The sequence below is a fragment of the Monodon monoceros genome, unplaced genomic scaffold (assembly GCF_005190385.1).
Source record: "Monodon monoceros isolate NGI ecotype Baffin Bay Population unplaced genomic scaffold, NGI_Narwhal_1 Super_Scaffold_22, whole genome shotgun sequence".
Taxonomy (NCBI): Eukaryota; Metazoa; Chordata; class Mammalia; order Artiodactyla; family Monodontidae; genus Monodon; species Monodon monoceros.
In genome coordinates this window covers 86,581,388-86,601,214 of record NW_021703779.1, presented here as the reverse complement: position 1 = coordinate 86,601,214, position 19,827 = coordinate 86,581,388, and the positions used below count along the sequence as shown (strand labels likewise).

The window sequence follows — 19,827 nt, the reverse complement described above, 5'->3', positions numbered from 1 at the left end:
AGGGCTTGTTCCTTTGGTCTTATCCTAGGTAGCAGCCTTTGGTAAGTCCTTGTCCTCTTTCTAACTGAATTATCCCCACTCTCCCTACCCACCTCTCTCCCCCTACCCTGGCATCCACTGGATACCAAGGCAGTTTAAGAAAGTGCCACTAGGAAGTAATGAATTTTCCTAAGCCCACTCATATCCTTATTTTTATACTCACTATAGAGTTGCAACTATGCAGTAATACTACTTCAGGCCCTCCTGTTTATATATATATATATATATGTTTTTTGTTTTTTGTTTTTTTGTGGTACGCGGGCCTCTCAGTGTTGTGGCCTCTCCCGTTGTGGAGCACAGGCTCTGGACGTGCAGGCTCAGCGGCCATGGCTCACGGGCCTAGCCGCTCCGAGGCATGTGGGATCTTCCTGGACCAGGGCGCGAACCTGTGTCCCCTGCATCGGCAGGCGGACTCTCAACCACTGCGCCATCAGGAAAGCCCCTTCCTGTGGGCATGTGGGTAAAATTAGAGATTGAGGCCTTAGGACTACCTCCTCCTCTCTTACCCCCTACCTCCTTTGTATTATCCTCCTACCTCCACTCTCCAGAATTCTGGTAATATAAGTATCAGGACCAATGTTTAGGTTGTGGCCTTTCCCCTCAAGCTTTGTTGTCTTGTCTGTGCCGTTTTAGAGTTTGACAAACACCTCAAACATGTGGTATAAGAAAAAATATATCTAACCTTTGTCCTTGGTTCCTGGCACAGGGCCTGAAAAAACCTTGGAATTTCTTGAGCCCTGGGAGTATCTTTGTTATGCTAATGAACGGACTGTGGTGGATCCCTAGTTAGCTTCTGGTTGTGAGGATGTGGTCTGGTCACTAGAAGGACCAACCACGTGATTAGAGTTGGAGCTTTAGGCCAGCAGGAACTCCAGAGAAGGAAGGAGGGCTGGATTTGCGGTTCGATCACATGAACATTCCTGCCTGTGTAATGAAACCCCAGTGAAAACTTCCTGGTTGGTGAGCACACTGATATCCAGGGAGGGTGATGTTGCCCTGAATCCATGTGAAGAGGACATGGAATCTGTATATCTCAGACCCTTCAAGACCTTGTCCTATGTATATCCTTTCTTTTTTTTTTTTTTTTGCCATACACGGGCCTCTCACTGTTGTGGCCTCTCCCGTTGCGGAGCACAGGCTCCGGATGCGCAGGCTCAGCGGCCATGGCTCACGGGCCCAGCCACTCCGCGGCATGTGGGATCTTCCCGGACCGGGGCACGAACCCATATCCCCTGCATCGGCAGGTGGACTCTCAACCACTGCACCACCAGGGAAGCCCTATCCTTTCTAATAAAACTATAATTCTACATATAGCACTTTTAGTGCTTTTATCAAACTTATAGCAAACTTGCTTTTATCAAACTTATAGCACTTTTATCAAACCTGAGGGGGTCGTGGGAACCCCTGAATTTATAACTGGTCAGTCAGAAGTATGGGTGGTCCCCCAAGTCTTGCAACTGACACCTGATCTCAAGTGGGGGCAGTATTATTGGGGACTGCACCCTTAAACCTGTGGAGTCTGATGCTAACTCCAGGTAGTTGGTGTCAAAGAACTGATGTCAGAATAATAGTGTCACACATCCTTATTTTTAGCAGCCACCCATAGATTAATATCTGTAAACTGACCTTTGATCCTATGCATCATGCATAAGCAAGTTAAAATAAAGGAGGCAGAGCCTACCAGTGTATTATGGGTGAAAAAAGCAGCATATGTTTTTGTGGCATGCGTCTACAATTTAGATGATTTTTAAAGTTCTCTCTATATTTTTTCCTTATCAGAGTTCCCTCAGCCTGTATTTCCTGTTGGGGGTACTGCATTTATATTTGGGGAACTTCACACTGCAGTCTGGAGAGATACCTCTAAGTCCCACATGCATCCCAGGGCAGATGCTTAACTAACTCACGCCTGTGGGTTTTTTCAGTCTCAGCCAAAGCACTGGGTAAGTGTGTGGGGGGGAGTCCATGCATGAAGATGATTATCTCTGTTCTGATCACTCCTTGAGTAGCACTTGTAAGGGCCAAGATCATCCCTCAGTTTTTTCCTGGGAGTGTAGTTGAAGTAAATACCTCAACACTCATATAGCCCTTTTGTTTCTGCCCCCTTTCAGGATAAATATTATGGGCTATCTCATGTAATAAATATCAGGGCCTGTTCAGATGTCATTTGACCTACAATGTTGCTGCCTGGGGATAAAATTAGAGTGAATTTGTCATCTGTCCAATCATGAATGAAAGAAGGGTATCTTACAGCACAGCTGACCCTCTACTCTGCCCCCAATTTCAAAAAAGCAGCCTTCAGTGGGATCTCGTCTATAAAATACTACCAGGTCCCCAATGGAGGGTTTAAGTCCCTGTACTTTCCCATACAATTCTACCTTTCCATCTCCATTTGCAACACATTCTTCCAAGTCAGGGCCAGGACCAGAATGAGATAAAGATACAATTTAAGGAGGCACTCACTCGTGCCTCACCCAGTCCATGCCCTGCTCCACTTTGCCTGCACTGAAGCCACATGGGACTATCTGCTATTTTCCAACCCAACTATACTCTGTGCTTTACTACTTTTGTGCATTTCCCCAGTCTTTTCCCTCAATCTTCAATGCCCTCATGCCCTTTCTCTGCCTGTAGGAAACACAGTCATCCTTTTAGGCTCAGCTCAAATGCTAGGGCCTGTTTGAAGTCTTTCTGATACTCTCACCCTTACTCTTTGCCCCTTGGTAGGAAGTAATGCCTCCATCCTATGTACGTACACAGTATTTTATTCACCCCTATTTTAGCATTTGTTTCTTTGTATCATGCACTGGAGCGTTTTTTATGAATAAGACAGAACTAGTGTTGAGGGCCAGGTAGCATAGAGGAAGAAACTTGGACTCTGAAAGTGTGAATCAGACCCCAGTCAGTCTGACCTCAATGCCTGAGCCTTTTACTACTTTTCATAGTACAGTCGTCCTTCTGTATTCAGGGGGGATTGGTTCCAGGACCATCCAGAGATACAAAAATCCACAGATGCTCAAGTCCCTTGTATAAAATGGCATATTATTTGCACATAACCTGTGCGCATCTCCCCATATACTTTATTTTATTATTATTTTTAAACATCTTTATTTTATTTATTTATTTATTTTGGCTGCACTGGGTCTTCCTTGCAGCACACAGGCTCTTGGTTGCGGCACATGGGCTTGTCTCTGGTTGTGGCGCTTGGGCTTAGTTGCCTGGTAACATGTGGGATCTTAGTTCCCCGACCAGGGATCAAACCCACGTCCCCTGCATTGGAAGGCAGACCCTTAACCACTGGACCACCAGGGAAGTCCCCTCCCCATATACTTCAAGTCATCTCTAGATTACTTACAATACCTAATACAATGTAAATTCTGCGTGAATGTTGTAAATACAATGCCAATGCTACATAAATAGTTGCCAGTGTGTGTCAAATTAAAGTTTTGATTTCTGGAACTTTCTGGAGTTCTTTGATTCAAATATTTTTGATCCCTGGTTGGTTGAATCTGTGGTTGCGGAACCCGGGATATGGAAGGGTGACTGTACTTATTGTTAATATCAAGATTTAATGAGTGCTTTATAAGTGCCAGATACTCTTCTAAGGGTTCTAAATATATTAACTTATTTAATCCTCAAAACAACTGTATAGAGTAGATGCTGTTATTGTCTCTGTTCTACACATGAGGAAGCTGAGGCACAGACTCGTAACTTGGCAAGCTCAGTTAGCAGAGCTTGATTTGATTAGCGGAGGAGCTGAGATTCAAACCTTTGTAGTTTGAATCTGGAGCTGGCATGTGTTGCCACTACACTACATCTATTGGGTTGGCCAAAAAGTTCATTCAAACTTTTTTGCCAGCCCAATATATCCCTCTAGTGCTAATTATCACTAAAAGCTGCCATCATCACCATGACTATCTTCATCATCAGATTTTCTCCTCCTTACAGCTTGTAGCAAAGTACTTTATTCATCATAAAGAAACTTGAACCTGAGTGTTGCTAGACTCCCTGCCCCTTATCCCCTTCTACCTGTGAATCAGCATACTCCGGATTTTCCTTCCTTCCCAACTTAATGGGCCATCATGGGCCATCATTTTTACTACTCACCTACCTCATCCTCTAGCGCCTGGCTCCACTGTCCTGGCAAAATCTCAGCTCTTGATAAACCCCAAATATCCACCTCTTTCTATACCTGTGTTGCTTAGTACAGTGCACCTGGGGAAAGTTAACCAAAACTTTCTGGCTGTTGACACTATGAATTTATCTTTCTCAACCTCAGTACAGTCCTCAGGATAGAAAGCAGATAACCTTTGATATCTTTACACTATGGATATTTCACATGGGTGCACTTCCACACAATGACTCTCTGAATTGCAACTAGGCTTATCTATAAGCTCACGTATTTAATGTACCTCTGAACCCCCTAGATAAGTAAGGTTTAGGTTTTCTGCCTGAAGCCTTCCTTTTCAATCTAAAACAGAAGCCAATCACAGTTGTCAGACCTCTAGCAATCATTAGGCAAGATGTTCAGAATCTACAGTTTTCCTTTCACGTGGAAACATGAGTTCTGCCACTGGTTTTAAGAGGTAGGGCTTACTGACAGACAAAAGTCAGGAACTATTACTCACCGAAGCATTGTTTTGTGCCTGAGCATACATAACATTTAGGATTGTTCCATATAACAAGGAATTCAACTAAAACTAACTTAATAAGGAAATTTATTATCCACAGATCAGAAGTACTGAGGCAGAGAAGTCTTGGTGATTGTTTGATTCAGCTAAGGACTCAGCTTTTATCCATCACTTTCTTCTGCCATTCATAATATCAACTTCCATCCTAAGGCTGGAAACTTGATGGCTGCAAGGAGTCAAGCAACTTTCCAAGGAAGAAAAGGAGATACCTTTACTGATGGCTTTGTCTTATGAGTGAGGACACTTTCCTCAGAAATCCTTCTGCAATCTTCTCTTCTTCATGTCTCATTGAGCAGAGTTACATCACCAGCCATTCCTGAACCAGAGTACCAAGGGGATGCATTATCCTTAGACGAAGCAGACTCACCTCTGGAATTTGGATCAGCCTCCCTGTGGCACATCACTACAAGGAGGAGGGAGGCATACTTATGTAAAAGTGATGTTCTTTTAGTAAAGGGTTATGTTAAGCAACACAGAATATACAAAGCACCAAGGTTACAGTAAGAAAGAGCACAGCGGTGATGTCTTAGCAATCATGACCTCTAAAAGCCACCGTGGAGATCGCATCTACTCTTTTTTTTAACATCTTTATTGGAGTATAATTGCTTTACAATGGTGTGTTAGTTTCTGCTTTCTAACAAAGTGAATCAGTTATACATATACATATGTCCCCATATCTCTTCCCTCTTGCGTCTCCCTCACTCCCACCCTCCCCATCCCACCCCCCTAGGTGGTCACCAGGCACCGAGCTGATCTCCCTGTGCTATGCAGCTGCTTCCCACTAGCTATCTATTTTATGTTTGGTAGTGTATATATGTCCATACCACTCTCTCACTTCGTCCCAGCTTACCCTTCCCCCTCCCCATATCCTCAGGTCCATTCTCTAGTAGGTCTGCGTCTTTATTCCCGTCTTGCCCCTAGGTTCTTTATGACCTTTTTTTTTTTTTTTTTAGATTCCATATATATGTGTTAGCATACGGTATTTGGTTTTCTCTTTCTGACTTACTTCATCTACTCTTACTGCTTTCCCCAGCCCACCCCATAATATGACTAGATCACAATTTTAATAGGAACTAGAAAGACCTGACACTTGCAGATATTTCAGAATATCAGATAGTTTCTCAGTTAGTGTGTACAAGAATCCTGTGAAGTAGTTATTACCAATCCCCTTTGAGGGATGACTTAACTAAGTTATAAAAACATTAAGTACCTTTTCCAAAATGACACAAATAGTTAGTGGTAAAATCTCTATTTAAACTTTGGACTGCCTGGCTCTGAAGTCTGGCTAAGTCCCAGAGTAGAGCCCAGGGGAGAAAGTCTGTACTCTACCATGCAGCCTCCTTTTAGAAAGTGCTTCCAGCGATCAGAAACTGGTAACTCTAGTCTAAGCAAGCACCTAGTAGTATAGTGCACTGCCGCTTCATGGTGGTGGTGGTGGTAACTGAGATGACTTTTCTACTGGGGTTAAGTCACAGTTGCTCAGACCTCACCACCAGGAACTTTGATTCAGGAAGTCTGAATTCTAATCTGCACTCCACGTTAAGAATTTGGGGGCTGAGATGCCAGGTTCAGGGAGTCACGTAAATTTTCTATACCTGGGAGGGAAAAGAGCAGATATTTATGGAGCAGCTAGGCTTTCAAGGGCAACTTTATTCCCAGATCTGAAGTTCAGCTGAAAAGAAGAGGATGAAAGCTGTGTTCATTCGTCTTTAGTTATCCTGTTAAAATCCATAGGACACACTTCCAGTTTCAGTTCTGACATATAAAGAGCTTGGAAGTCATTGTTCCTGTACTTACAAGAAAAAAAGCTGAACAAACTGAGAATCAATGACTTATCTTAGACCCATCAGAGAACTGAGGCCACAGGGCAAATGACCACCCCAAATTCTGGAAAAAGACATCCAGAGAGTCACAGCCTATATCTCTTTACATAGAGCAGAAACTGCTAGAGACATAAACAGGTAAGAACACTTAAGTGGGAATTTTGACAAATTGATAGAGACTGAGGGTGGAATAGCAGGAGAGTGAGAAACCCCTAGGGACCTGCAGTCTTAGCAGTGTTGTGGGCTTTACCTCCAGGAACTCCAGCAGGTTCTCATAGTGAATATTCCAGAAAGATCTCCTCAGGGCTCTGGCAGTGGGAGGGGAAGTGTACACTCAATAAATACACCCCCGGGCTTCCCTGGTGGCGCAGTGGTTGAGAGTCCGCCTGCCGATGCAGGGGACGCGGGTTAGTGCCCCGGTCTGGGAAGATCCCACATGCCGCGGAACGGCTGAGCCCGTGAGCCATGGCCGCTGAGCCTGCGCGTCCGGAGCCTGTGCTCCGCAACGGGAGAGGCCACAACAGTAAGACCCCGGAGAACAGCACAAAAAAAAAAAAAAAAAAAAAAAAGATAAATAAATACACCCCCGAGTCTTCTCCATAACAAAGGCCTAATCTCCAGCGGAAAAGACTTTCCCAGAGCCTTATTCCAGCTGAGGGAAAGGCATTCCTCCTATCCAGCACACTCTAGCCTTCCATTCTCCTGTAAAGGGGAGAAAGATGCTAAAGAAACACTTGTGAAGGTCACAGTCTAGAGACAGGCCCACAAAAGACTGGAATTTAACCAGAAGATTATATAACACTTCCTCTCCTCCACATGCTAACAGGCCTCCAGTGTAGTAACAATGGAGTGCAGCTGAAAGAGTTGCAAGATGCAGACTCTCTCTGCAAGATGTAATTAGGGAAACACAAAGTTAAGAGGAGAGACAAAAATAAAGACGCTAGAGGAATTTGAAGACTGACACCTGCAGCTACAGCAAACATTACACACAGCCCAACTGCTAACCAGTTTAACATAAAGCTTCTCACTGAAGGTCTATTTACCTCAGTTCCTATTACCCAACACATCATATCCAGCTTGCAACACAAAATTATAACACATAATAAAGGCAAGAAAAAGCATTATTTAAGGACACAAATCATCAGAACCAGGCTCAGATATAATGCAGATTTTGGAATTAAAAATAAGTATAATTTATTTGTTAATAGATAAACTAGACTGGTGTGTATGGCAAGTGTGTGAGATCCCAGTTGGTTCTAATCCCTGCCACATTCCCACCCTGCCAAAGATGATGAGCACTTGAAGGCAACTGCAAGAGAATACCTGACAGAACCCGGGAAGAGAAGCCAGGACCGGCCCTACCTGGTGCCTGACACCTGGCTATGGGATGAGAGACAGGGAGGACTGTCTGAGCCGGTGCGGGTCCTGAAAGGGAAAGGCCCTCTTTCCTGGGCAACTGCGGGGGCGGCGAAATGGCAAAGTGTGCTACCGTGCTATCACTGCGACTGAGAAAATGGCAGTGTGGCAGAGAGGATGACGACACTGGCGCAGACAGGTGGTTTGTTTCCTCAGGCCAGAGGTCTGTCTAGGGCTGCCTTCCCTTAGAAGAGGGGCAGTGGCTCAGCCTCCACGGGCGCCGCCTCCCACCTTCCTCCCGCCCGCGGCCCCAGAAGGTGTAAAACAGACCCGGGGAGGGCAGTCCTCACAGCTCCTCTGCCACTGGCGCCCAGGGGGATGGCGGGTGCGATGGGGGAGGGTAGGGGGGCGGACTCCGATCAGTCCGGTACACACACACACACACAACACACACACACACCCCGGGACGATCTGTATCCATCCGCTGCTCCCTCCAGCGCAGCCCCTCCCTACCCTCCCAACCCCAGCCCCCACTGCCCACCGCCCGCTGGCCCCACACGCTGCGGTGCCAGAAGTGTGCGGGGTGGGAAGGGTGGTCGCCCGAAGAGTAGCCGCGGAGGACCGGCTGGCCCCGCCCCTGAGGCCGGGACTCCTGGCCCCGCCCCTTTCTGGGTCGGAACTACGGTGGGCCTGGGAGGGGGCGTCGAGCCCATTCGTGCCGTATCCCTCCGCCCCCTTCCCGACACCCTCGCCGCGAGCGGTTGGTGCCGCAGCCTTCGTAGCCCCTGCCAGGTTTGGCGCAGCCGCGCGGGGGGCTGGACGCCTCTGCCATTCTGCCCGCACGGCGAGCGGTGGGAATCCGAGTGAGGAGCTGCGACAGGAGGGGGAGGCCGACCATCGGGACCCTGCGCCTGCGAAGACAAGGGGGGGGTGTCTTGGGGGCGACGATCGGCTCACACCCTGCCCCACGGACCCTGGCAGCCTGACGAGGGGGAGGCAACCGGGTCGGAGCGGGTCCCTGAGAGAGGTGCGCATCGCTGGGGGACCCCTGGCGCTGAGGGGGCGGCGACCGGCGCGGACCGGGCCCGGGGCGCGAAGTCTTGGCCACAGGGTTTCCCTCGGATCCTGGGGAGGCGAACGGCGCGGCCGCTCCCCGGCGGGCTTTCTGGGTGCCCGCGCCCCGCCGTCGACGGTGCCTGTGCCAGGAGAGGGCTGTGGGGGAGGCTGCTGCGGGCGAAATGGCGGAGGGGAGCCAGGTTTGGGGCATTGGGGAGAACGCCGGGGGTGGCGGTCGGAGCCGGATGCCGAGCGGGCGGGCGCGGGGGGCCGCCCGCCCGGGCCCTGATTCTGGAAAGGGGTCTGTGGGACCCCGCGTGCCGGGTGCTGTCCCTTCGCACAGGCGCCTCTTTGATGCCAGAGTGTCCTGTGTGCGCGGTAGGTCTGGCGATTTCAGGCCATGGGGTGCATCTGTAGAGGAGAGGCTTGAGAAAAACTAGGGACAGGAAAACGGCCTGTATTTCTAAAGTTGTGTGGGGATGGGGGTGAGGGTGGGCAGCAGCCAGTGACTGGACACCCGAATTGGGATGGGGTGACTGCGACCAGAGCAGGTCAGGCATCCAGGAATGCCTCTTAAAATTCTCCTGTCTACCCGGTTTCTCCACACTTCCTGGCCTTCCTCCCTCACCTCCATCCAAAATTGGGGTGGTAAAGATGGACTGGGAGGTGAGGGTGGGACAAATTATAAATACAAGTACCACTGCACAACCTGTTTTCTAGAATATGCGGGCGCCCTTCCCCCAATTTATAATGCGCAAGGCAAAGGATGTGGTGCACCTAGTGGTGAATCCTCAGAATTGGAGAAGGGAGCAATGCGAAAAATATGACGTCAAGAGAAGATGTTTGTTATCTGGAATGCTGAAATAGAGGGCCAAGATAAAATGAGAATATTCTACTAAGAGGACTCTGAATATTGGAAGACAGTATATGGAGTCCTATCCTTGATATTGGTCTGTCCATCAGGCGCTTAGTTGCTACCATGGTCTTCTGATTGTCTTAACCTTTTTACCTTTGGTCCATAGGTCTGCTTTAAGGCTGGTTACTTCTGCAGAGAAGGAAAGAAGGAAAAGACTGCCTTAAATCTCTGGAGGTTTGTGCAAAGTGGGGCAATGCAACGGGCAGCTACAGAGGAAGATTGACAGGTGTTTTTGATCCAGTTGGGTGTCTTTGATTCACATGTCTTACTCTCTTTCTGATTTGCACACTGCTGCAGAACCCGTTTCTCATTTCCTGCAGGAGTATTAGGACCATTGGGGTAGGTGTGGATTGGGCTGTGAATGGGCGGAGAAGACCTGAGAGCAGGAATCAAGCTGTAGGAAACATCAGACAAATTAGACACTTAAACAGAAAGAGATATTTGCATCAGGGATCAGGGTGTCTGCCTGTCAACCAAGCACTCAGACTTAATTTCTCCTGTATGTTTACTTATCCATAGGATGGCCTGCTGTTTGCTTAAGGCTTAATACCACTGGAACAAAGCAAGGAGAGGAAAATTTCACCACAACAGTGCAGGTATGAGAATGGGTACAACTTTTGGGTGGGGTAGAGGAGACCAGCACAGGTCCAAGGGTGATTAGGGTCTGGTCTGAGGGCTCCTCAGCCTCTCCCATTGCCAAGATACTTTCCCACCATTTTCTCACCTGTGTTGTAGCAAGCAAAGCAGTGTGACAGCTCTGGGGGTAAAGGGTGTGGGGTGAAATGAGGATAACAGAGAGACTTTCTGATAGCCTAACTCTCCCACGAAGCATTCAAGGTCCAGTCTCTGTGTGTGGGTCTTTGCATGGAGTGACACAGTTGGAAGAGACTCAAAGCCGCACATTCTCGATTCCTAGATTGATCTCCAGTGGCATCTCTGGTGGTGGTGGAATTGCTGCTAACCACCACCCTCAACAGGTGTGCACCCACCCGGGAACCATCCATCCTCTCCCAGCTTGGTTGTGCTTCTTCTACACTCTGTCTGTAATATTGGCTGAGACTGGGATTGGAAAGGAGGCTGATTGACTGCTGGACTGGTGATTGACTCTAATTTTTGTTTCCAACTGTATCACCTGAATCATCGAAAGATTAGAGTGTGAAGATAGAAAACTGTGACAGATCTGTGGTAGAGGCTGAGACTGGGCTAGTGGTATTTAATCAGGACTCCTCTGTAACTTGTACTATGACTGGGGCTGAGATTGAGCCTGGTGTCCAGGCCAAGCCTGAAAAGAAGCCTGGAGAAGAGGTTGGAGGTGGGGCTGAGAGAGAGAATGAAGTCCCAATGGTGGTCAGACCGAAGGTTAGGACCCAGGCCACACCTGGGGCAAGGCCCAAAACTGAGTCCAAGGCTATGGCTGGGGCAAGGCCCAAAACCGAGTCCAAGGCAATGGCTGGGGCAAGGCCTAAAACAGAGTCCCAGGCAATGGCTGGGGCAAGACCCAAAGCTGAGTCCCAGACAATGGCCGGGGCAAGGCCCAAAACTGAATCCCAGGCAATGGCAGGGGCAAGACTCAAAACTGAAGCCAGGGCAGTAGGTGGGGCACGTCCTAAGACTGAAGCCAAGGCAATCCCTGGGGCAAGGCCCAAGGATGAAGCCCAGGCTTGGGCCCAGACTGAGTTTGGGGCTGAGGCAATGTCGCAAGCAGAGGGCGTGTCTCAGACCAATGCAGTAACCTGGCCACTGGTCAATACTGAGTCTGGGTCAGCTGCTAAACCTATGGCCCTATCTGTGGATAGGGAACTGGTCAGTGTAGACACTGAGACCTTTCCTGGCTCCCAGGTTCAGACAGGAATCCAACCCTGGTTTGGATCAGGGGAGGAAACTAATATGGGGTCTTGGTGCTATCCCAGGTCCAGGGCCAGAGAGGAGGCCTCTAATGAGTCTGGATTCTGGTCAGCAGATGAGACCTCTACAATGTCCTCTTTCTGGGCTGGAGAAGAGGCCAGTATCAGATCATGGCCTAGGGAAGAGGCCAATACCAGGTCCAGGCACAGGGCCAAACATCAGCCTAATCCCAGATCCAGGCCCAGATCTAAGCAAGAACCCTATATTGATTCCTGGTCTGGGTCTGAGGAAGAGTCTGGCAACCCATTCTGCTTGTGGGCTGGAGAAAATACCAATAATTTGTTCAGGCCCAGAGTCAGGGATGAGGCAAATATGAGGTCCAAGCTCAGGACAAAGAGAGAGGACTTTTTTGAATCTGAGTCTGAAGATGAGTACTATAAAGAGTCTTGGTTTTTACCTGGAGAAGAAGCCAATAGTAGATTCAGACCCAGAGACAAGGAAGAGTCTAACACTGTCTTGAAGCCCAGGGCCCAGAAAGATGTTAATAACAGTGACAGGGTCAAACAAGAGCCCAGGTTTGAGGAGGAAGTTATTATTGGGTCCTGGTTCTGGGCAGAGAAAGAGGTCAGTATGGAGGCTGGGGCTTCAGCCATTTGTGAATCTGAGCCAGGGGCTGAGGAGGGGGCCATTGGTGGATCCTTGTTCTGGGCGGAGGAAAAGTCCAGTTTGGGTGCTGTGGCCAGAGAAGAGACCAGGCCAGAGTCTGAAGAAGAAGCCATATTTGGGTCCTGGTTCTGGGACAGGGATGAGGCCTGCTTTGACTTAAATCCCCATCCTGTGTACAAGGCTAGCCCCAGGTTCAGAGATACAGCTGAGGAGGGAGTTAATGTATCATCCAGGCCCCAAACCTGGGAAGAGGTCACTGTTGAATTCAAACCTGGTCCTTGTCATGGGATTGGCTTCCCATCCCCAAGCCCCTTTAGAATTCCTGAGGAAGCAGCATCCGTATACTCTGAAATGTTTGAGGGAAAGCCCAAGAATGTGGAAGTTACCCCAGAAGGGGAAGAGCAGGAATCTTTGCTTCAGCCTGATCAGCCTGACCCTGAGTTCCCATTTCAGTATGATCCGTCCTACCGGTCAGTCAGGGAAATTCGAGAACATCTTAGGACCAGGGAGAGTGCAGAGCCAGAGAGTTGGTCCTGCAGCTGCATACAGTGTGAGCTTAAAATTGGTCCTGAAGAGTTTGAAGAACTCCTTCTATTAATGGACAAAATTCGAGATCCTTTCATTCATGAAATATCTAAGATTGCCATGGGTATGAGGACTGCTTCTCAGTTTACCCGTGATTTCATTCGCGATTCAGGAGTTGTCTCACTTATTGAAACTTTGCTCAATTATCCCTCCTCCCGAGTTAGGACAAGTTTTTTGGAAAATATGATTCATATGGCTCCACCTTACCCAAATCTAAACATGATTGAGACATTCATATGTCAAGTGTGTGAGGAAACCCTTGCTCATAGCGTGGGTTCCCCTGAGCAGCTGCTTGGATTAAGGATGCTTAGACACCTCACTACAACTACAGACTATCACACACTCGTTGCCAATTATATGTCTGGGTTTCTCTCCTTATTAACCACAGGCAATGCAAGAACAAAATTTCACGTTCTGAAAATGTTATTGAATTTGTCTGAAAATCCTATGGTGGCAAAAAAACTATTCAGTGCCAAGGCTCTATCGATATTTGTGGGTCTCTTTAACATAGAAGAGACAAATGATAACATTCAAATTGTTATTAAAATGTTTCAGAATATCAGTAGTATTATAAAAAATGGAACAATGTCCTTAATTGATGATGATTTCAGTCTTGAGCCGCTTATTTCTGCATTCCATGAATTTGAGAAGTTAGCTGAGGAACTGCAAGTCCAAATAGACAATCAGAATGATCCTGAGGTGGGACAGCAAAGCTAATATGATTAACCACCTGCCTCTGATCAGCCTTATGTTCCCAAAGAACCCTGAGTAGTGCTTTGGTTTTCAGTCTGGCTTTATTTTGTAACTTATATTTTAATGCTGATGTTAACTTTGTCCAATTCTTGGTTTGAGCTGGATCATTTTGTGGATGCCAAATGACTATTAGTGCTGAAAAAAATTTGTTGATATTTGTCTTGCTGTCCATTGCTGTATTTTTCAGTATTGAGCTTCCAATGAACTGAGCCGCCTGTGTAACCTACCCTGCTATTCATTGTTTAAATATATGGTTCTCTATTCAAGTCTGTGTTTTCAATAAAGTTCTGTGTGAAAAGTGGCAGAAGTGACCCTTCTTCAGTTCAAAATCGAGGTGTAGATACAATGTGCACAGTTACAAACATAGACAATGAGTAGTATGACATACATACCCTCATTGGAAAATCCCATTCCTGGATCTTAAGAAGGAAGAGATTACAGTGGGCTGTGGTACTTGAGGAATGCTTCAGAGAAGAGGCACGCACTTAAATTTGGTCACTGAAAAGTAGGATAAGACAACCCATTAGGTCATTCTTGGAAGTGAGCAGTGGCGGTGTAAAGAAAAGTGTGTAATTGGAAAATCTGTTCCAGTAGTATGGATATAACCTGTCTGCCTGGAATAGGTGAGACAAGTTTAATGAGGGATGCAGTTGGAATGAGGCCACTTTGGAGAACTAAGTTGGGCCAGATCTGCACATTTTGCAACACAAAGTACAGGTGTTGCTCAGTGCCACCTGAAGAGTGAAAGAGTAGAACAGCACACCAATTAAATGGAGTCAGGAATAAGCTTTCCTTTGTGATCCTAATCCAAGGAAAGTATTAAGGAAATACCACTCAGCTATTAAAAATGTTCTATTTATTGGCATGAAATGACACATGCTTTTATATCTGGTGTAATAGAGAAGACTGTGACATCATCTGTGGAAAATTAGATCCCATTTTAAAAACTGTGTAAATAGACACAATTTCTGTGCAATTCCAATATGACTTTCTAAGAAACTTCATATATTCCATAATCTGGAAGAAAATACACTATGCTAAATAAGTTTTCAGTGACAGACATTGGGGAGATACAAAAATTAATTAAACAAGGATTTTTTCTTTTAATATGCTTACATCTAGTGCCTCAAGTTGTAGGTGGACATGTTGGAAAGGATACAGTTATGTAAATGAATATATGTTAAAAAGAATTTTTTAGAGATAAACTCATTTAGAAAAGTTGAAAAGGAATGAGACTTCAGAAAGATTAGCTTATGAAATGTTTTAAAGAAATGTAAAATTACCAAGGTTGCTAAGTTTATACTAGTCTCTTGTACAAAGATGGCAACCTTTTTACATGACTGTTGCATTTGAAAGATCATCATGTTTCCTTTTGGAGTGACAACAAAGTTCCAGAAGTAGATAGTGGTAATGATTGCACAGCATTGTGCATGTACTTAATGCCACTGAATTGTACACTTTAAAATGGTTAAAATGGTAAGCTTTGTGTTATGTGTGTTTTCCACAGTAATAAGTAAAAACATCATACCATACCTTAAGACAAGAATTGCGGAAGTCAGGGATAGAGTTGGTTTGGAGAGGGAATACAGGCTTATGGGAAATATCATATGTTTTATTATTTTTAGACATGGTGAAATGTTACTTCTGTTTTGTCTGAGGATGTTAATTTTTGAAAAGGTAAAATTATGATTTGTAAATTAGAAATGAACACATGGAAGTTTTTTTTCAACACAACTGCTAAGATTATGAGAATGGTTGAAGGAGATATGTATATACAATATACACAATATAATAATATAAACAAAACATGTATATTAAATTTCATACACACATAGAAAATTAATAAATGTTAGTATAACATTGCTGGATCAAGTACAAAACTGATTTATATCTTCAGGGCGATAAATTGAAACCATTTATGTTATCTGTTCCACTGGACATAAATCATTTCCATAGCTATTGGACAAAATACCTGCAAGTTAACATAAGTCTCTTAGGGTTGAAAACTTGCTCTATCAACAGAAAGTGAAGCCCAGCACTGCACTGAACAAGTATCCAGTAACCTATGTTGCCTTTACCCAATTTTTGTATAATTTTTCTGACAGTGCAACCTGCTTTCCCCCCCACCACCCGATTCTAGGCTGCAAGGTTTATGGAAGTAGGGCAAAGTGGCAGTTTTGCTTCCATTCACAAACCACAAGTGCTAACAGAGATCGTCCTGGTGGTGGAAATTGGAGATTGAATGTTTGTTTTGGCTATCAGTATTTTTCAAGACAGATCCTGTGTGTGTTTTAATACGTCGCCCGAGTTTTGCACAGAATACTGAAAGTCAGAGGGTCTCCAAACTCCTCATGGGGTGTTCCTCGCCAGCCCTGTGCTCCTACAGAGCAAGGCCCAGGCTTAGGGCTGGAAGCTTTGGCTCCGAATCCAGCCTTCCTTTCAGCTCTCTATCTTCACCCCATCAGGAGCTTCAGATTGTTCTAGCAAGCAGCTCAACCCCAGAGGCACAAGACTGTGCCCTGCGTCCTGCGGGGCTGCGGCGGACTTGCCGAGTGCGCGGTCACGTGGGGCTAACTGTGGGTCACGTGACCGCACCCTCACTTAGACCGGCGTGGAGGTGTGTCGCACTGAAAAGGGATGGGAAAGACTTGCACCTGACGCTTGACAGACGGCCGTGAGAGGAGTGGTCGGACGTGATGATGGATGCGTGGGTGGGTGTCTCTCCATGCTGCATTAGCCTGAAAGCTAATCCCTCAGGCGCCCAGAATTATGGCCTTTGTTGGCTGAGGACACAATCCCTCAGCCAATCGCGAGCGTCTTAGCCAGGGTCTGTTTTTGTCCAGGAGCTCAAGAGGCAGGAAGTCATCCTGCGGGAGGCATACGTGGAGGGAAGCATCAGCCGCTGCTAGAGGAGGTGGGCTCGAGGCCGGATATTGGCATCCGTGTATTTTTTTTCCCCCCCCGTGTAAGACATAGTTTCTAAGGACGTGTGAGATAGTTACAGCATTATGCCTTCCGCTAACCGTGTATGAGAGCCTAATGCCTACAGTATGCTTAAAAACCATTCAGAAGTCATTCTTATACTTTTGACCCAGACATTTCCTTTTTGAATTATCATACAAAATATTTCCTGCCTAATATTACCTACACTTACATGGTTTGTGTTTAAGGCTCTTTGGCACAGAAGGGGACGGATGTTTTTTGGACCGAAGTGATGCTATTGTCAGAGAGGGGTAGAATGAGGTCATTGGAATCAAGCACAGGTGGAAAAGAAGGGACGTGAGGTACCGACATACAGAGAGTTGTTAAAGCCAAAGGATGGATGTAGGGGCTGGAAAGGCTGGAAAAAGAGGGTGAGCACTGGGAAGAGCATGAAACACAATTGAAAACTGTTTAAGGACTGATTCATTCCTGGCCCATATGCACACACCTCTGGAACCTTCCCTTTTTTCCATGTGTAGCTTGTCTGTCTCTGTTACTCACCTTCAGTTTGACCACCCAGAGCGAAAGACAACAGGTCCCACACAGTCTGGAGAAAGAGAGACAGTACAGGGCAACAGAGTGCAGCGCTCAGGCCTCTCAGACAGAAGGCTGGAGTTCAGGGCACCTTGTCCCAGACCCCACACTCATCACTGCCTACCTGACTTTGTGAGGTCCCATCCCAGTGCTCGTTTCTCTCTGAACACAGAGTCACAAGTCGTTAATGATTATGCGCAAAAGATTTGAGGTAAGATCGATCAGAAGTTGAATTACTGTGCTAAATTCTATGGTCCAGGCAAGTAACTTTGACCTTTCGGGACCTCGTTCCTATGCCCCCTGCCCCGCCAAGTGAAGACAGTAATAGTTTCTACCTCATCGGTAATGTGAGAATGGAGTTGTATATGGAAATACATGGAAAGCCCTGGAGAAGTGCCTGGGACCTAATGAGCACTACAAATAAGTTAGCTATTCCTAGGTCAGGTGCTTAATACAGTATCTGGGTCCAGTAAGGGGTGAATGTGTAGCATTGTTGTTATGAAAGGAAGATGGACGGCTGTATGGGGGCAGGTGCAGTGTCAGCTACTAATGTATCTTGTAAAGTGGCAATAGTAAAACCAGGCAGCCCCAGTGGGAAGCAACTTGACATACTGTTTAAGGGGACCAAAATTTAAAAGTTCAGAGCCTGAAAAAGGCATGTGGAAGGATTAATGTGGGGGTGGTGCTGAAGTTCCCATTTCCAAACGCTGCTCAAAAACAGAAAAAGCACATGTTCAAGAAACAGTTGGGTTTAAGTGTTAGGTACCAAAAGCAAGATAGAATATTCCTGACACTGCATGATACAATGTGAAAAAAAAAAACTCAGGGTATAAAACTGGATATTACAGTTGGTTCTCAGAAGAAGATATTAATGAATGGTAATGTTTTTATGGTTCCTTCAGAAGAGTCTTAATGAATGTTAATGTTTTTATGGTTCCTAGAAGAAGATATTAATGAATGCTTATGTTTTTATGTGTAATTATAAACATTAAGAAGTCAGGCAAAGGAACGCGTGAGAGGTCAACTATGTTTTAATGGGTGATGGAATGCACAATAGTTATTCGTTCAGATCTATGCTTTGCTTGTATAAAGGATGTTTGTGTCTGGGTCAGCATCTTCCCAGGTGTTAGGGTGAAGCACTATACCTGTGGCTCCTTACGCAGCATAACAAGGCATTTATCATTGATAAGCAGATATGAGTATCTCCTCACTGATTAATAAGCTGCAAACACTTACAGACTCACCCAACTTTCCTGATCTGCGGTTCCTTACATGTAAAAATCAGGGGATAAGGCTAACCGCAGCTTAATCAAGTTATAGAACACATACTACACTCCCTAAAGGCTCCAGTTAATCTCTTCTTCTTCTCTGGCCCCATGCAAACTTTGATCTGCTTCCATTTCCATTATATTAGCTTTTCCTGCTCTAGAATTCCGTATAAATGGAATCACACATCCTGTACCCTTTGTGTCTGGCTTCTTTAACTTAGCATAATTTTTTTTTTTTGAGATCCACCCGTGTTCTTGCTTTTATTGTGGGTAATATACCATTGTATGATTTGTTTACCTTAATGTTGTTTATCAAGTTTCAGGAGGAAGTGAAATTCCAAACTCGTGTTCATCAGCCTCATTCCTGGTCAGTGTTCTTTTCTTTAAAGTGGATATAATTCAACCTTACCACTCCGTTATCTCCCTAGAGAAATACTATCTTTAGGTCTTTTCCAGCCTTTTCTTTTTTCCGTTCCCTCAGTACCAATCCACTCCATGTGTCGCGTTTGTTCTGTCCCTTCCATGTACACCTGGTGTTGTGACCATTCCTGAAGGGAAGACTTCACTGTCGAGTCAGCCCTGGCTCCTGGGTGCTTGGCTTTAACCCATAACCTGGCTCTGGGTCATCAGTGGTTTAGCCTTCCTCCCTGACCCTAGCACTGGGGGCCCCTGCCTTACCGCTGTGTTTTCCCATTCCCTCCCTCCCTCGCTCGCTCTGCCCTCGCTGCTCCTTCCTTCCTTCTTTCCTTCCTTGAAGGAGAGCATTCTCTGCTTATTACATGGGAATTCTTATTTCATACTTTTCAGCACAGTTATGTATTTATTATGATTGGAATATTCTATGTATTCATTATTGGAATATTATTATTCCAAAACCACAATTGTAAGATTTTTAAACTAAATATTGTAAAATACTTGCACCCTCATCATTTAAATTGTTCAGGCAGTTCTCAACATTGTTACACACTAGAGTCACTTGGAAAGATTGAAAAAATCACTAGTGCCAGCTACGTGCACAACAATTAAAACAGAGTTGGAGGCAGACCCAAGCAATCACATTTTTAAAACTCTCCATGTGGATTGCAGTGTGCAACCAAGGTTGAAAACCACTATGTTAAAAGGCATCGGTTTGGGGTTATGCTTGGCAGAAGACCTTAGGAATGCCTGCCACCTCACTTTGCTGACTTCCACTCAGTGCTCTTTTTGGGGACCTAGTGATCCATTAGCTTACAGTGGGGATTGGTAAAACTGTGGTCCACGATCCTGTTTCTGTATGACCTGCAAGCTAAGAATGTTTTCCATAGTCAAATGGTTTTTTA

At 45.9% G+C, this 19,827-nt stretch overlaps 2 protein-coding genes across 3 annotated transcripts in view; both read left to right on the top strand.

Annotated features, from left to right (window-relative positions):
- The window catches only part of NXF3 (nuclear RNA export factor 3), a 1,139,741-nt gene that overhangs the window by 392,456 nt on the left and 727,458 nt on the right, over positions 1-19,827 (top strand). The window lies entirely within an intron of this gene.
- On the top strand, positions 10,844-14,028 carry LOC114905704 (G-protein coupled receptor-associated sorting protein 2). Of its 2 annotated transcripts, XM_029240085.1 has the most exons (2): positions 10,844-11,282; positions 11,319-14,028. In XM_029240085.1, exons 1-2 carry the CDS (start codon positions 11,118-11,120, stop codon positions 13,686-13,688), a joined length of 2,535 nt encoding a protein of 844 aa, XP_029095918.1. In that variant the 5' UTR covers positions 10,844-11,117; the 3' UTR covers positions 13,689-14,028. The 2 variants fall into 2 exon arrangements, with proteins under 2 accessions (XP_029095918.1, XP_029095917.1); XM_029240084.1 differs by having other exon boundaries at positions 11,118-14,028.